Source organism: Terrapene carolina, unplaced genomic scaffold, assembly GCF_002925995.2.
Source record: "Terrapene carolina triunguis isolate 2854851 unplaced genomic scaffold, T_m_triunguis-2.0 Scaffold62, whole genome shotgun sequence".
Classification (NCBI taxonomy): domain Eukaryota; kingdom Metazoa; phylum Chordata; order Testudines; family Emydidae; genus Terrapene; species Terrapene triunguis.
Window position 1 is genome coordinate 40512896 of NW_020664413.1, and position 18006 is coordinate 40530901.

At 39.7% G+C, this 18006-nt stretch overlaps 3 protein-coding genes across 4 annotated transcripts; all 3 read left to right on the plus strand.

Annotated features, from left to right (window-relative positions):
* The first annotated feature begins 1504 nt into the window (after positions 1 to 1504).
* Positions 1505 to 3949, plus strand: HOXD10 (homeobox D10). The gene is made up of 2 exons (XM_024202474.1): positions 1505 to 2261; positions 3628 to 3949. The coding sequence occupies exons 1-2, from the start codon at positions 1520 to 1522 to the stop codon at positions 3903 to 3905; spliced, it is 1020 nt and encodes a 339-aa protein (XP_024058242.1). The 5' UTR covers positions 1505 to 1519; the 3' UTR covers positions 3906 to 3949.
* A 3594-nt stretch (positions 3950 to 7543) lies between these two features.
* On the plus strand, positions 7544 to 9292 carry HOXD9 (homeobox D9). The gene is made up of 2 exons (XM_024202592.1): positions 7544 to 8159; positions 8490 to 9292. Exons 1-2 carry the CDS (start codon positions 7544 to 7546, stop codon positions 8729 to 8731), a joined length of 858 nt encoding a protein of 285 aa, XP_024058360.1. The 3' UTR covers positions 8732 to 9292.
* Positions 9293 to 14924: 5632 nt separating this feature from the next.
* On the plus strand, positions 14925 to 16761 carry HOXD8 (homeobox D8). Of its 2 annotated transcripts, none has more exons than XM_024213679.1 (2): positions 14925 to 15435; positions 15994 to 16761. In XM_024213679.1, exons 1-2 carry the CDS (start codon positions 14925 to 14927, stop codon positions 16287 to 16289), a joined length of 807 nt encoding a protein of 268 aa, XP_024069447.1. In that variant the 3' UTR covers positions 16290 to 16761. The 2 variants fall into 2 exon arrangements, with proteins under 2 accessions (XP_024069447.1, XP_024069534.1); XM_024213766.1 differs by having other exon boundaries at positions 15997 to 16761.
* Positions 16762 to 18006: the final 1245 nt, after the last annotated feature.

The window sequence follows — 18006 nt, forward strand, 5'->3', positions numbered from 1 at the left end:
CAAAGTGAGGAGGGAAACAACAAAACACATTTAAAATGTTGGAAAATAAAAGTCTAATTTGCCATGTAGGCAGTTACTGTTGCTTTCTGTGATTTTTTAAAATATTCATGCGGCATTTATTCTTCTGGAAAAAAAGAAGTGGCTTGAACAGTTGTAATAAAACCGAGTTTCTGTATGTTTTTAAATAAGCAATGCTATAGAAGAAAAATTATCTTTATGGTGGTTTCAGTGTCCAGGGCAAGTAATTTTTTTATTTTATTTTTATCTTATTTTATTTTGCATATGCAGAGAGAGCCAGAGCATTGTAAAATAATTTTAGGAATCTAGGGTAACTATACACTCACGTTATGATAAAAGTATAGCTTTTAATATTTGACGGTTTGTGTTAAAACAAAATTGACCCTCTTGGTTAGTAGCGAGGGGAAAAAATCAATAGTATAATTTTCAATAATTCATAACGCGAACGCCATTATGCTAAATCTTAACTATTAATCTTATCCTTTACAAAGTCTCGATTGATTTGTTAATAAAATATCTTCCCGTGTGTGGCAACAGAGGGTATAACTCTTTAAAAAGCTTCAGAAGCAAGAAAATTACCAAGTAGCCCAAGAATGTAGATGAGAATTTTATTGATCGCCCTGATTCTTCTTAATACGTATTAATAAATTCCACAACCTTTTGTACCTTTCGCTTGTCAGGAACCAATGCTTTTACAAAATCCATAAAAAGAAAACATATTTTTCTTTGCATAATAACCAAATGACACTTTCGGATGTCGCACATGGTTCAGCACATCCAGCTGTCTAAAACTTTTAAGGTTCTTTTTCTTTTTTTTTTCTTTTTTTGTGATGAGTATTACTAGCATTAAGGAAAAGGGGGAGAAAGAGCCTTTCTCATGCAGTGAGCTTTTGGGGCGGTTGCTCTGAGAGCACATTGCTTCCAAATAACTGTCTTCTGTCTGAAACTGCACAGGGTCTTGAAATAATGACCGTCCACGAGATCAGTAGAAACCACTTATTTTCGCACCAAAAAAAAAAAATTTTGCACAAGCTATGGGGGTTTCATTATGTACATGACAGTGATTTTCCGGGGCGTTCTGTCTGCAAGGATCTTGTTTCATGTTTGTCCCCATCTCCTTGGACCAAGGGACAGTAAGCTGCCAGGAGTTCGGTGAATTCGGATTCAGCTTGTTTGTAATAAAACACAACTAAAAGAAATAAAGCCCCTTGTTTTAAATCAGCGCAGTGCGCCAGGGCTGCTTCGCAAGGCTCCGGCGCAGAGCGAGCACTTTCCCCCTGACGTTCTAGATGTCGCTGTTGACCACATTTCAGATGCAGCCCGGACGGTCCCGCGGAGCACGTGACTCGCGGGGAGGTAGCGGCTCAAGGCCATTTTCAAATCTCATTGGCTTGGTTGTCATGTGGTTGTGCAGAGGCATCCACAATTACACAGGGAATGTTTTCCTAGAGATGTCAGCCTACAAAGGACACAATCTCTCTTCTTCAAATTCCTCCCCAAAATGTCCTTTCCAAACAGCTCTCCTGCTGCTAATACCTTTTTAGTAGATTCTTTGATCAGTGCCTGTAGAAGTGACAGTTTTTATTCTAACAGCGCCAGCATGTATATGCCACCTAGCACAGACATTGGAACTTATGGAATGCAAACCTGTGGACTTCTACCGTCTCTGGCTAAAAGAGAAGTTAATCACCAAAATATGGGTATGAATGTACATCCTTATATACCTCAAGTAGACAGTTGGACAGATCCGAATAGGTCTTGTCGAATAGAGCAACCTGTTACACAGCAGGTACCCACTTGTTCCTTTACTACAAATATTAAGGAAGAAAGCAATTGCTGCATGTATTCTGATAAGAGAACAAAACTAATTTCTTCAGACGTCCCTTCCTACCAGAGGTTGGTCTCTGAATCATGTCCCATTGAAAATCCCGAGGTTCCTGTCCCAGGATATTTTAGACTAAGCCAGACCTACGCCACTGGGAAAACCCAAGAGTACAATAATAGTCCTGAAACGAGTTCAACTGTAATGTTACAGTTAAACCCTCGCGGCAGCTCCAAACCGCAGCTATCTTCTCAACTTCAGATGGAAAAGAAAATGAATGAAAATCCGAACAACCAAGACAACTCAGCTAAAGTCTCTCAAGTGGAAAGTCCAGAGCCAAAGTCCACTTTACAAGATGAAAGGAGCTGCCTGGCTGAAGGCTCTGTGTCCAGCCCAGAAGTACAGGAGAAGGAAAGTAAAGGTCGGTATTATAAAGTTTAAACCGTAACGTGCTATAACTTGAACACGCCAGCATCGTAAAACACAGTGTAAAATACTAACAAGCATTACAGCCGTAACATTTAATGATAAGGAGGGATCGGGCTGCAGGTGCTGTGTCTCTGAAGCTTTTAGAAGGGAAAAATGCTACACAAAAGATTGCAAATTCTTTTTTGATATTTACATATCCTCGTATGCAGATAGCCCTCTGTGCACGAGGAGAATATATATGTTATTCTTTGTAATAAATTACTGTATCAAAAAATCAATGAAACACCTTAAAATAGCTCTGGAGCATGTACAATACGACCAATTTAACTTTTATCTTGTAATATTTTGGTCAACTATTTTCACTCAGTTGAATTGTGGTTTGATTGCATTGAAAGTTAATTATGATCCTATTAAAATAGAGGAGAAATGGGTGCTAAAAAGCTGTATAAAGTTTTAAACAAATGTACAATGAAAACAGTAGCCCGCTATCTGTTTGATTAAAAGTGGACTATTTTGAAGTGGTGCTTTTGATAACCTTGGTTTTGTCTTTAAAAGTACAACATTATTTTGAAATGTATTTAAAAGATGAAGGGGATAATTATTTGATTATATTTTCCTTTTAAAAGTGCACAATAGCCTTAATTTCGAACGGGATATGGTGGAGTATAAAAAACGGGAGATTTCCTCTTATAAAAATGTGCCTGGCAACCTCTAGGACAAATTTTATCCCAATATGTGCATAGAAATTCTATGTATAACATTTATTTAACAATTCAAGTCTAGCTTTATCTGGGACAAATTTCTTTCTATTGGAAAAATTCTAAAAGGAAAATGAAAACAAAATCCGTGGTATAAGGTGTTGATTTAAAAATTATCCTTTTAGTTAAGAAAAATACCAATATCTGCTTCTGTGCCTCTTTGTGTAATTCAACATATGAGATACAGGAATCTGATAGAAAATATATTGCATTAATACTTTTTAATTGAGAGATTGTCTTAATAAATGTCTCATAAGACTTGTTCTGTCATGTGCAGCCCAGATACGTTAAAATTTTTATCATTGTTCTGATGGCAGGTTAAATATTGTTCAAATGTTGTGTACTAGTTGAAAACTTTGGATATAATTTTTAAAAGAGCCCCAAATCCCAAACGATAGTGAATCATTCTATCTGAACTATTTACCTTGAGTCTGGCAACAATTAAACATGTAGACCAGGGCACACACCTCATACTAGCAATGTTTAATACCAACATTTAACATATCTGCCAGACACTATAGATGAGGGTTCATGGCCAAGGGTACACTTTACCAGCCTGAGGTATTTTTGATTTTTTTTCTTCTTCTTTGATTTTGATAGAGGAAATCAAGTCAGATACGCCAACAAGCAATTGGTTAACTGCAAAGAGTGGCAGAAAGAAGAGGTGTCCTTATACTAAACATCAAACACTGGAATTAGAAAAAGAGTTCTTATTCAATATGTATCTCACTCGAGAGCGCCGCCTAGAGATCAGTAAGAGCGTAAACCTCACTGACAGGCAGGTCAAGATTTGGTTTCAAAACCGCAGAATGAAGCTCAAGAAGATGAGCAGGGAGAACCGAATCCGAGAACTGACCGCTAATCTGACCTTCTCTTAATCCGTAAACCTGGGGGTTGAAACAGTGAGAAATGGGCACAGCACCGCCAGTTGCAAAATGCAGGAGAGACTTTGAAAAAAAACCCTCCATTTTTCATTTTTTTCTGATAGAATGTGACTTTTCGTCATTCATTTAGTGCTGCAAGTGAATATGTATTACTATGATGAGTATATATATATAAAAACCTAGCACGTGTAATTTATTTTTTTTCTCATCGTAATGCAGGGTAACTATGATTGAATATTATCATTTGGTCTTAACTTATTGGAACTGTCGAACATCCAAACAATGTGACTTTTTCATGTTTTTTCTAACAAAATGGTATTTATGTGGGGGCTAATATACGGGCCATAACATTTTGAATACATTCAATACTTTAAGGGGAAAAACTTTTGGGAAAAAAGCACATTACAATGTAACTATTCTTTCAAATGAACTTAGAAATTGTCCTTCATAAAATGGAATAGTTAATTCTTCTCCATTGTAGACATTTTCTTGTGGTGCATATGTGGTATAGTAGTCGTACAACAGCAATATGTTCTTCTTGTGCATGTTCTATTCGCATGTATAATGCAATAAAGTCTGTAAACTTCTGCGGTTCCTTTGGTTTTCTAAAAAAATGTTTAAAAGTACAGATTCAGGTTGGTTTCCTGATCCTTCCTGATCAGCAGTTGTTCGGATTGATGTAGCTTCTTTTCTTGTTTCTTCTCTTTTGTGTGTGTGGTTTTATTTAGGGAGTGGGTGTGGGGGGGGAGTGAGAAATGATATAAACCTAATTATTTTATAATTGTGACTGTAAACAAATGATTAATTGTTAAAATGTTGTGTAATCGTTCGCAGTCTGAAAAGTGAATGCAAAAGGGATAGTAAAATATTATAGCATAAACTGGACATCCTCATTCAATCAACTCATAAATGGTAAGTGATAAAAAAAATCTCTAGTACAAGCTGTCAGCAATCTGTGTGTCGTTTTATTTGACATTAGTGTGTTGATTTAAAAAATAACAGTCACTGTGTACCTACAATGTGTAGAGTTTGATTTCTAGTCCTCATTTGCTTTTAAAAATGCAACATACAAAATCCAGAGATATGTGTACAGAAAAACAACATAAAGTTCTTGGTGAGCTCAAGAGATTTAAGAGCATTGTGGAAGAGAAACAATTCTCTTAGATATCTGGCAAGGGTGGGATTTTTCTACTAGCAGTGCTCACAACGGTGCACACTAAAGTACGACAGCCTATTCAGACCTACTTTTGTTATTCTGCACCATTTTTGTTTGCTCGGAAGATCGTTTTATTTCACGCAATTCCACTTTTATAACATACATGAAGCTAATAAAGTTCACGACTCTTAACGGTACATAGCTGAAAAATGTTATTAACAGTCACTTTATCTTGCAAACTGGGGCGGGGGGGGAGAGGAGGGAATGAAATGCTAAACAGAACTGTAAATGGCTTGCAAATGAACATGACTCCACATTGAAGTCCAAATGCTTGAACATACTTTCACCTTCTAACAGTACTGGAAAGAAACGTGTGGATACTGTCTGCTCTTGAAAAACTGCATTCAAAAACAAAACAAAACAAAACACCCCTTCTACACCCATGCAGTTTCCAAAGCAAGAGATAAGATACGAGATATTTTAAATGTTTTCTTCCTTAATGACACAATTACAGTTCATGTCAAATTTTCCTCCCTTGTCTCGGGTATATATTTTAGTATATTGGACTGGCAACAATTAGTAACATACTATATTTTCCTCAAGCCAGAGAACAAACATTTTGATGCTAAAGACACCGATAGTATTCACGTATGGTGTTTTTATCCTGGTTTTAAAATATCCATACTAAAACCAAGGATCTCCATCGGTTTAAATAAGAAATATATCTGAACCTCTATTTACTTTCTTCTCCTTTCGCGTAAAAGTTCTCAATACATCGCCAAAGAAGTTTCAGTAGTGGAAATGCAATTAGCTGGCTACATACCAAGTTTTCACATGTATGAAAAAAATGTTCATTTTAAATCTTCCTGACTAATCAGTTTATATATATATATATATATATATGTATATATATATATATATGAATAATTACGTGCAATATCTTAACATGAAACAAGCTGTGTATATGGAAAATAAAAGATAAGCATGCAAATGCAAAGGAAGAAGACAGCCATAAATCATTAAATAAACAGGAATTTCAGTCCCTTCCTTATATTTGTCAGTGCGTAGGAATTGTTTTCCTGTATGGTGTTATGTTATATTCTCAACGAGTACTGTTGTGGGTTATGAACTAACTGTGTGCATTTTCTTCAGATTCAAATACGTCCATCTTCAGTCTGTCTGAAGGAACAGAAATGTGCAGAAGAATATGGGTAATTTAGTTTTAAATACTAACCAAATATTCTTTTAGTTGGTAAAGCACAAACGGTTCAGAAGAACCCATCTAGAGATGTGAAGTAAATCAAGGGGATTATCCTTCTCAGACTATGTTTGGAGGGGGGCGGAAATAATAGCAAGATGCGTTTTGCATATGCTTGGTAGAAGTTATTAGAAGCTGCTGCGCATTAGACACTAAATAAGAAAACATTGTCTATCAATAGTGCAATGTCTCGCCTGCTGACACAGAATTGTTTTCAAATGTGGTTTTATTTATATTTGTAATGTACTTGTAAGAGATTTCGTTGGATAACATTTGCCGATAGTTCATTCCCCAAATTGTGTAGAGGCTACAATTAATGATACAATAACGTTTGCCACGTTGGAGCATCCGAGCCCCGAAGTTTAACAAATACAGGAGCATGTGTTCAGGAACGAGTCAGTTGTGCAGGGAGACACAGGTTTTGCTGTCCCATCAGTCCGTTTTATTAGGGACACATTAATCTATAATCAAATCCACCTCATAAAATTTTTATGGAAAGGCATGAAATCATTACAGAGGTCTTCCACCTGTTTTAAAACAACACAATGGGCATCTCTCTCTTTTTTTAAAAAAAAAGTCCCTTAAATAGAAACTTTATTTAAGAGGGGGAGGAATACAGCCACATGCTTTGAAATATGGAAGTCACCACAATGTGCTTTTACTGTAACATTTCCCTGTTTTATGAGCAGTCGTATACTCGGAGCGCTGGGATGTGGTTTGATTTTACAAGCAAGAATCTCCCCTTTCCCAGCGGGTTCCCTCGGCAGATTTCAGTTTAATTCGGAAGCCCAGGCTGCTGGGTTTATTTAAACACCCTGCGTCTCACTGATTAAGAAATGAATGGCAGAAATCACTCCTAGGAGGTGAAGAAATAGTTCCCGGCTGCCTCATTCTTGTGCTGCTGGCTCGGGCCACGCCCGCTTGGGGTCCTGCTGGGGCAGAGGCGCAGCTGTCTCCCCGTGGGCTCCTTCCGGGCCGTACAGTTACAGTTTGGGTTTAATTGTCTCTTGTTGTTGTTGTTGTTGACGATTTTTTTTAATCACAGCAGCCCCAGTTTAGCGGATTGATTTACTCCTAGTATTGGTAAATATGATCACGTGGGCTCCACAACCAATGGTTGAGGGTTGCAGTCTGCAAAATACTACGATTGTTCTCAGGGAGGGTATCATATACAGTTAACAGTGTAACCTTTTATATGACTAAGAGGGGAGCCTAAAAATGTCGTCTAGTGGCACCATAAGTAACTATTATGTCGATTCTCTCATAGGCCATGAAAGCGAAGAAGTTTACGGGAGTAGATTCGTCCAGGCAGGTCACAGTGCGACCTCCAGGCCATCAGGTGTTGCAGAGAGTTCAGATTTTTCTTCCTGTAGCTTTGCACCAAAATCCACCGTGTTCTCCACTTCTTGGTCCACGGTCCATCCTCAGCCGTCTGCGGCAATGACAGGGATCTACCATCCCTACATGCACCAGCCCCACTTAGGGGCAGCCGAGACTGGCAGATACGTGCGCTCCTGGATAGAGCCCTTCCCCGGCTTCCCCAGCAGCAGCTCCAGCTCCTCCAACGGGCGCCACTACGGGATAAAGCCTGAAACGGGAGCAGCTGCCTCCTCTTCCTCCTCCTCCTCCTCCTCCTCCACCTCCAAAAGGACTGAGTGCTCCTCGTCCCGGGAGTCTCAGGGGATCAGTGTGCCCGAGTACACGTGCAATTCCTTCCTGCAGGAGACCCGGGAGAAGACGGCTACTTGCAGCCCCAAGGAGCCTCCAGGCTGCAGCCACAACCCCAGCCCGAGCAGCGATCTGAAGGAAGAGAAGCAACAGCAACTTGACCCAAGTAAGTAAAAAAGAAATTGCCCCTTTGATTTATTGCCGAAACCTGTAAGGCTCCAATGTGCAAAACTGATAGTTTTACTAACCTATAAAAACGTCTAGACGCCTACCCTAGCGCAAGCAGCAACAAGCACCCATAAAAGACTCCACGTCCCCACATAACCACCTACCATCAAGACATGATTTGTACAGTAAACAGACTGGGGTATTAAGGCTTTTATGATAATTCCTACAATGTTGTGAAAAGAGTCCATCCTTCGTTAAATTTAATTTAACGACCTTTCTCCCCTCACCCCCGTCTCCCCCCTCTCCCTATATACCTCCCTTTTTCCAGATAATCCGGCAGCAAACTGGATCCACGCTCGTTCAACGAGGAAAAAGCGTTGTCCCTATACAAAGTACCAAACTCTGGAACTGGAAAAAGAATTCCTCTTTAACATGTATCTGACTCGGGACCGCCGTTACGAAGTAGCTAGGATTTTAAATCTCACAGAGAGACAGGTCAAAATATGGTTTCAGAACAGAAGAATGAAAATGAAAAAGATGAACAAGGAGAAAGGAAATAAAGGAGACTAACGCCCGGGTGTAGACACGCATTCTTCTTCTTCTTTCCCCTCCAGCACCAGATGCGTTTTTGCAGAACTTTATATCAATCTGATATTTTAGGTAGAAGTGGAAATGTGCTCTATGTCAGGTTTTTTGGGGGAAATCTGTCTTGCTCGCCAATGTGTTTATTAAAGTTGCTTCATTTCCCTCTCCTTTTCCCCCAAACTGTTTGGTTTATGATATTGTGAGTGCACGTTAGCTTTGGGACCTTAATGTTAAATGTTTGACATGTTTCTTAAAAGGTTATGTAGTGTAGATAGTCACTTTGCTAAAATAAAGGTAAAGGACATAATTATAATTATGATAATAAATATATATATTGAAGTACACTTGTTTAAATCAATAGCAGTATTGTGTTGTCCATGACTTATTAAAAGAAACCATTACCAAAAACTTTGCTTTCTAGTCCTGAATTTTGTCCTTTGCAATAGGTGCCAGAGTGAGGCAATGAGAACATTTTATTTTTTCTTTTTCTTCAGTGCACTATTAGGCGATTGTGTCATACCTGAAGCAGTTTTCAATAGGCCTAGCATTTACTGATGCCTTGGATTGTTGGAGTTCTGAATATTGGTAAATGTTGTATCAGCCACCACATGTTTCTAACTAAAGACCTGTTGTAATTATTGTCAGTTATTCCATAATAAACTCTGACTTGATCAAATGAAATCACTGCAATTATATGCGCAATGTGTGCCTTCCTCTTCTTTTGGCACCCATAATTAGCCGCAATCATATGAAAACAACAAATGCACTATTTTCTCAGTGTCTGGTATATGTTCCAATAAGCATTTGTATGTATAATACTGGTTAATTTATCATTAACGCGAGGCTTTAAAAAGGCAGTAGAGACTCTGATCTCTCGGTTATTTTGTACACAGGAATTTTGGAAAGAAGATTGATGCACACTGTAGCTCCAAATGAAAACTACTTCAACACAGATATTAATACAGCGTTACATTTGTAGTTACAGAGATAAGAAAAAAGATTCACAATGTTTCTACTATAGTCAGCAACGACCTTCTCTAAAAGTTAATCACAAGGGGTTTGGCTTAAATTGTATATTGGTACATAATTTTTCAGGAAACACGTTATGCACAAATTGTCTTTCAAAAATCAGTGAAGTTTCACAGGTGATCTCTTGGAGTAATCTAGGAAATATTTCCGAAATGGATCTCCAAAGCCAAATATTTACGATGATACCTAATTAATTAATTTTTGCCGTTTGAATCTCTCTGCTGTTTAATCTGAACACTAATAGATTCAGAATGGATTAATGCCACTTCCAGGTTATCAGCTGGGGGAGAGGGGAGAGAGCATGTAGCAACACGTCTCATGCCTTCAACATTTATAAACACACGACTTTATCAAGATAATTAAGATGAAGTTCATTGTAAAAGAACCTTGCTTTGTTTAGAGAACAACCATTAAAATGAAGGTAAATATTTATGAGCAGTTGTTTAAGATTAAGGAAAGAGTTGCAGAAACCTGGTACTTAATGTTTTTACCTCTGGAAAAAAAAGAGGAAAGGCATATAGTGCTAAGAAAAGGTGTTGCATTGCTTCCCCATTCATTGTCAACCCTATACCTATAATTCTTTTAAAGCAGGAAGAACCTAGGTATAATAAAACCATTGAGATGGCTAGACGTCTGGACCTAATGAGTTTACGATATGCTATGGCGCTTTTCTTTGAAACTATCTTATTTTGATGTTTGCGGTTGTTAGAAGAAAACAAAAATACAGATAAAACTCGGTCTTAAAATCTGGACTATAAATTGCAGTATGTCACCGTTGGGCCAAGACAATAAGGCCAAGAAAAGACACTCAGGTCGAAAAGTTAACAGAGGTTTTAACATTTAATTGATTGTTAAATTATATTTGTAGAAGTGTTAGATGGCGATAAATACTGATGCGAATATGGACATATTTTTGAAAGTAGCCGTTTTTACTGGCTGATCTCAGATGTACACTGTATTACTGCAATCGGGACGCTTTGTTGCATTGATTCCATTACATATGCTGGGAAGGAATTGCAATCATATTAAGGCGAGATAGGTAGAACCTGATTTTAATATTTGCCAGTCGAAATGGAAGAGTTGAAGTTGTCCTGTTTTTTGCGTTGTATATACGTATATTTATTTCCAAATAGTCTGAGGGAAATGAAGGCGTTTCGAGCCACTGGGTAGCCTCCAACTTCCATTTAAACAAAGTACTCTCTGTGTCCAACGACACGACATTTTAATTCCTATACGCTGACTGCTTTAAGAATGAAATACAAGAAGTATACTATTCTACCAATCAGTTAAGTGGAATGTTCGGTATATTTGGGATAACCAATTGGCTGGATGGTGAAAAGAATAGTCTTTACTTAAGTTTACAGCTACAAAAATAATTAAATCAAAAGCAAGTTCAAGACAGAAAAATTCTGAACCTGAAAATACCAAACCTCTAGTATTAGTGATGTAATATGTAAAGTAACAGGACCAAAAATGGGATAGCAACGGTTTTCAACATTTAAACCCTTAGACGTCTATACTGGCTGCCTTGTGTAAAGAAGACACTTAATTTTACCCGTGCTTAATTATAGCACGGGTAAAAATGGAAAGAGTAGTATATATGTGTTAAAAGATATGGTGCTATGAACTATGAATAAAAAGCTTTTTGTGACTAAGGGTATAGAATTCAACTCCACTCTATTTCTCAGTGTAAAGAGTGGTGTTCTCTACATTCCTTTGGTTTTGTATGCCTTGTTTAGAGATCTTTAAATGTTGAAGGTGAAAGATAAGAGCTAGTATTTATATAATTCATGGAAGACAGAGTTAAAACAAGTAAACTACTTTTAAATCAAGGTAGAGTAAGTATATAAACAGAGAAGTAAAAGCGAATTGGCTGCTGATCACGATTTCAGTTGACCACTAGAGAGCGCTGTTGCTCCATTTTATTATTCTTGAACTGGCAATGCTTCTGGCTTTCGTGCAGAATATATTTTTATTAAAATATAGACAATCCTACTTTTAATCACGAATTTTATATTTGTAATCGAAATTAAACAAGTGTAACTGTTCTTTACTACGAGCTAAATGGATAGCTTAGAAAAACCTTGAGTAATCAGCAGTTTTGAGATGACAAAAAGATTCTTGCAGACTACACCGTACATGGCACAATATTTAATTATATGAAGCCATAAATATGTAAACATCTATGTTTTTCCAGGAGGTTTCAGCTCATTGTATTATATTTAAGTTATGACAATAAACACAATGATAAACTCCTTTACTTATAAGTTGTTCCCTGAAAAAAAAGCTATAAGTAATGCTGGCTTATTGGGCCTATTGTCGAAAAATGCTCCCTGTATTTTCTAGGATTTGTTACTGAAACTATAAAATACTTGAAGCTCTTTATGAATATTAAGCAAACGTCTTGTGCATTCTTTCGATTAATTTACAGACTTCTGGAGTATGAACATAAACGTTATAAAGACCAAGGGTAAAAGAAGGTAAGAAGCTAAGTTTGAAAGATATTTTTTCCCAAAAAATTGTGATCTTGTCCTTGTGTTTTACAAACAAGAGGAGGTTTATTAAGGTCAGAACTGGTATATGTTTCATTAAGATAAAACATATATCTAATTTTTATCTGAGTGATCATCTGTGCATAATAATATGTATGGGTCCAGGGGAAAAAAACCTACAAATTTCACAGGGAATAAAACACATTTATTTTAAAGCACAGTTAGGGACGTAACAGACAGATACACTGTTATGAAATACAATACATTGCTATATTTCACAAGCAATCTCTAGATATATTCCTACACCCAATTAGCAGCATAGCAAGGAAAATAAGGTCTGTCTGGATAGCCATACATTTCCATCTCACAAAAGGAATCAATAGGACAATCTTTTACGGGCTGACTCCGCTCCCAGTTGCGCCGGTGTAAATCCTAAACGGTGTAGCTCTTCTAGATTTTGGGATTTTCCCTGCAAATCAGGCGGGAAGCCTTTTTCACGCAAGAAGTATGCATTGTCATAAGTAAGGACGGCTCCATTTCACTGGGATTTGCAGGATCGAGGCCAACACTTATAGAATAAGCAATTCAGTATGTTTTTAGAACACACATACTCAGCTGAATACAGGATATTCGTTAGAAGCAATTACAGATTAGAAACCATAACACCAACAATAATTTGCGTACATATCCTTTAAAACAATTGAGATGGAAAATAAATTCTCCGGAATAACATTGTATATTTTATGACATTCTATTTCTTCCTTTCCGCTGAAAGATGTCTTAACGTGTTTTATGTTAAACTGGATATCCTTTCCATGACATATGTTTCTGTCTCTGGTTTTTATGCATAGACAAGTTCATTTTGTGGAAGTTGCCACATGTTACCTACATAAACAGAAAAAAATGAAAGTTTATTGGACATAATAACATAAGGGAGAAGTATGTGTGCGAGAGAGACAGAGAGAGATGGGAAAGGATTCTGGAGTCTCTTTTATGTAACCACAAATATTTTTTTCGATTCGCACCAGACGGTCACACATGGCTCCGACTGGATCTATATAATATTTCACCTAAATGTTAATGTCCTGTTTTAAACAGACAATGAGGTCATATTCATGTTTATCCTATCAACTGACTGTTATTTAACGAAACTCTTTTGCCAAAAAATGGGAAAATCGGGAGTCGGTTCTGCACCGCTTGAAACCAGCGGGAGTTTGGCCACTGACTCCTGTGGGAACTGGATCAGACTCTCAAATCCCCAAATTGAATTTAAAGACAGAATCACTAAATTCGTAGGGAGGGACCTGAATGATCCCCGGTATTTTTTTTTTTTTTTTTTTTTTTTTTTGCCCAGATAACAGATTAATAACGCAGAGCTTCAGGTCTGGAACGTTGGAACAAACATTGACCAGCCTCTATACTCCATTAATTATTTGGGGGAGCTCTATGGCCTGTGTTATACAACAGGTCAGACTAGATGGCCACAATGGGCCCTTCTGGCCCTGGAATCTATGAATCTCCCTTGGCATTCAGCTGAAGAGAATTCAGAGAGAGCAGCGTGTACTGTACACCGAGAAATGCAAATAGCCTGCGAGCCATTCCTTCCTTCCCTGGCCCCTGAGAACCTTCCTACCCTATTTCTTATTCCGTCCCCAAGCGATGCTAATGCTCACACACGCATTCTTCTTTTCTTTTCTTTTTTTTCTTCGCTAATGACGTTCACCCAGGGTGAAATGATGGAAAGTATATTCATAGGCATGATTTCCATTCAGTATCAATTAACCTGGGAGTCGCAGCCATGCGTGCACTGCGTCAAGGGTAAATGTGCATCTCATTTCCAACCTATCTGCTGTCCTAGACAATAGCCTGATTCCTACGGAGGAGACCAGGGCCTTTCTCTTTTGCATGGGTTTACATGTACAACAATCATCTCCCCGTTGCATTTCCGGCGGAGATGTATGGATGGCTATAGGACCAGATGATCAGCCCTTATTTTGCTTCTCCGGGTTAGGTGCCTTTCCTCGCGTCCCCAAGTCTCCCCTTTGGTTCCCTTGTCCCGTGTGTTACACGGGCCTGCGCGCTGCACGTTAGCCCTACCATTGAATGTGGAAGAGGCACGTTAGCCCTTGGCAGAGCTGCCTGTGTATGGCAGGCGTGGGTGTCTCTGTGTCTCAGGGCAGGCGTCTGGCCCCCAGCGCGCTCAGCCATTGGATCGGCCCGCCCCGCAGTTATCTGGGGCCGATCTCTCGGCCTGCTCCGCGGGGTTTTAAATATGCGCTTTCCGAGCACACCCCGGGGGTGCAGGTGGCGGGGGCGGGGAGGGGGGTATTTGCGCTGTGCCTCGGGAGCGGGACGTGCCAAGCGAGGCCGAAGCTCCCCCTGCCCGGGAGCGCGTGTGCGTGTGTGTGGGGCCGCGGTGTGTGCCTGATAGGAAACCGTAAAAGCAGCGAGGCAGGTCATTCGGGGAGCGAGTCCGTCCCAGCCCTGGGCACCGCCGCCGCGCAGAGCAGCAGCCGCACTGCAGCGGCGCCGCCAGCCGCGCAGAGCAGAGCGGGCCGGGGCGGCCGCGGCAGCCCCTCCCGGGGCCTGGGCCCCCTGCGCCGGCTGCTGCTGCTGTGCTGGCCGCGGGCCCCCTCCCCCGGCCGCGGGCAGCGCCCATGAGCTCCTACTTTGTCAACCCGCTGTACGCCAAGTACAAGGCGGCGGCGGCGGCGGCGGCGGCGGCGGCGGCGGGCGAGCCCCTGGGCCCCGCGTACTACGACTGCCCCTTTGCGCCCGAGCTGAGCGGCCGCCACGCCGCCGCCCTGCTTTACGGGACCAGCGCGGCCGCCGCGGGCTTCCAGCCGCACCCCGGGCCCGGCGGCGGCGGCCCAGACTATTACCTGCAGGCCGGGGGGAGCCCCGCGGCTGCCTTCCAGCCGCCTCCTCCCCCCGCTCCCGCGCCGCCTCCTCCTGCCCCCTGCGGCGGGATTACCTGTCACGGGGAGCCCGCGAAATTTTACGGATACGATAATTTACAGAGACAGCAGCTTTTTACGACCCAGCAAGAGGCCGAGCTGGTACAATATCCTGACTGTAAATCGTCCAGTGCTAATATTGGCGAGGAACCAGACCACTTAAATCAGAGCTCGTCTCCCGCTCCAATGTTCCCCTGGATGAGACCGCAAGGTTGGACGCTGGCAAAACCAATTTGCTTCCATCTCACGTCTGAGTTCTAAACTTCTTTTCCTTCTCTCTGCTCCTCCACTCCCTCTTCCTGTCTCTGCGGCTCTGTGTGTGCTGGGACCGCGCTGGTGTGTGAGAATAAAGTAACACAGCGAGGAAACCAAAGTCTGTGCAGTAGGTGCAGGAGACACCAGGGTAGCCTTAAACTCTCTGATCAGACGCATAGGGCGTAAATCCCATGAATACGGGTTCACCCGTGTCAAAAAAAGCTCTGTGCTTAAATGTAAATACTGGGTGTGTTTTTCCAGCGATCAGATCATAAAACAAGCCAGTAAGTTCTGACGTGTAATGAAAGCAGAGTAGTGTAAGACAATGTCTACGGCTATTTTTCTGTACCCTTGTACACAACTTCATATCTAACTAGCCACATATCTATATTTATTCGTCTATATGCACCTAGCTCGTCTCCTAGCTGTATGGTTATATCTAGATGAACAGACACATATAAGCGCCCAGGGCAATGAACTCTTTTGAAAAATACTGTGTTTTTGTTTTAATCAGCAGCGCCTGGTAGGAGGAGAGGAAGACAAACATACAGTCGTTTCCAGACGCTAGAGCTGGAAAAGGAATTTCTGTTTAACCCTTATCTGACACGGAAGAGAAGGATTGAGGTATCCCACGCGCTAGGACTCACCGAGAGGCAGGTAAAGATCTGGTTTCAGAACAGGAGGATGAAATGGAAAAAAGAAAACAACAAGGACAAATTCCCAGCTTCCAGGCAGGAGGGAAAGGAAGGGGAGGCCAAAAAGGAAGCACATGATCTGGAAGAAGACAGAGCTGAAGGCCAGACGAATTAAGTTTTGCCTTTAAACATTAATAAAAGATTATTGAAAATAACGATCCACTTATGCTGGGAAACACGGCCGGTTTTCTTTCTTGCAAAGGTCCTTAGTGTGTTTCAAGCTATCCTATGTCATTAGGCTTGACGTTTCTGTGCTTTGTGTTTTTTGGTTTTGTTTTTACTGTATCAGGCACAATCTCTAGCTCACTTACTCTTATTTACATGGAAATTTGATACCGAATTTGTAGCAATATATTTTATTGTAATTTTCCAATGTTTAAAAGATGGTGATTACTGTCAACGACATAAACTTCCTAATGATAAGTACAATAAGCGAGACATATAAAATGCTTTATTAATCAGAACAAGTGCACTTGTACTATTTTAAACTTTTTCCTATATTATGTTGAGTAAGTTAAAGAAATCTAATAATTTTGAAGAAATTATCTTATTAAAATATTTACCTTCTATTATTGATATTGATTAAAATAAACATAATTTTATTCAAATGTAATACTTATCAGTTCTCTTATCTCCCTTTTGTAATTCATTGGCTCGATAACCTTCTGGAACTCTGCAATTTCCGTAACTTTTTTCCTTTAATCGTTTCTCACTATATGTGGTGTTGCTGGGAGAGCTTAAGCCAAATATTTCGAAAGAACATAGCCGAAAAACGGCATTATTTTAAACAAAGAACAGGTGCCCTGAAGTCTATGGAAACTGCGATAGCCACAAGGGTTTAAAAAGAAAAAATAGGGTTTATGTTGTTCCGGCTGAGTCAATGGAAGCTTGTCATTGATTTCAATGGTAGCAGACTTTTAATTTTTTGCTAGATTTGAGAGAAAGAACTTTGTGACAATTAAATCGTCTATTGAGTGAATACTTGAAAGGCCGATGATATAATTCAGAAGGCCTGTTCCTGCATTTCTATTATACGTAGTCTCTTGAAGTCATTGGGGGTTTGGGGTGAACAGGTAATGCAGGATCGGGTCCATGCTAATTAACTCTCCAACACTGCTATTGTTTCACAGTTACTAGAAACCATTCATCTCACCATGAATTTTCCTCCTATTTTCATTTTCAGCTGCTGTTGTAATTTTCATAAATTGCATGGTATTTGTCCATTTTCCGTTTTGCAATATTTGTTTATGTAAGGGCCGCCATATTTATTTGTGTTACCCGTATGGGCCTAGTAAGATCGTTTGATCCATCTTGATTTTTTTTCAGTGATGCAGGTCCGTACGTCTTCATACTGTTATTCTTGAAAACAGCAATGCCTCTTGCAAATTAATATTGTGATCAAAACTCAAAATGGTAGAACACATCTCTGACTATGTCTTAAAATGTAGATCGCTTTCATTAGGCATGTACTGTCTGCATTTCCACAATAATACGTCTTTCTAATACTACAGAACATCAACTGTCAGCAGGGTAATAAAGTTTATTTCCATTTTTTCATTTAGTAAGAAGGGGAATTTGTATAGACATATATGAGACACTGCTAAATTACAATCCAATTTTAATTAAGAGTCTTCAGGTTTCAAAAATATTATCCATCAAGTATTTCAGTGTTGCTTTAAGTTTAAAATATGACAAAACCTAAGTAGAACACAAGGTGTCTCTGAAGTGATGCCTTATTTATTTATTTAATTAATTTATTAATTATCATCGGACTCTGGCACATAACCGCACGATGCTATTGGTGGACTTTTATTTTATCGTTAAAGGAAAGT

Excerpts from the sequence above, each read along its gene's own strand:
- HOXD8 (XM_024213679.1), top strand. The coding sequence starts at position 14,925 with ATGAGCTCCTACTTTGTCAACCCGCTGTACGCCAAGTACAAGGCGGCG. Across the intron at positions 15,436-15,993 it reads CCCCTGGATGAGACCGCAAG|CAGCGCCTGGTAGGAGGAGA; the intron begins GTTGGACGCTGG and ends TGTTTTAATCAG.
- HOXD10 (XM_024202474.1), top strand. The coding sequence starts at position 1,520 with ATGTCCTTTCCAAACAGCTCTCCTGCTGCTAATACCTTTTTAGTAGAT. Across the intron at positions 2,262-3,627 it reads ACAGGAGAAGGAAAGTAAAG|AGGAAATCAAGTCAGATACG; the intron begins GTCGGTATTATA and ends TGATTTTGATAG.
- HOXD9 (XM_024202592.1), top strand. The coding sequence starts at position 7,544 with ATGTCGTCTAGTGGCACCATAAGTAACTATTATGTCGATTCTCTCATA. Across the intron at positions 8,160-8,489 it reads GCAACAGCAACTTGACCCAA|ATAATCCGGCAGCAAACTGG; the intron begins GTAAGTAAAAAA and ends CCCTTTTTCCAG.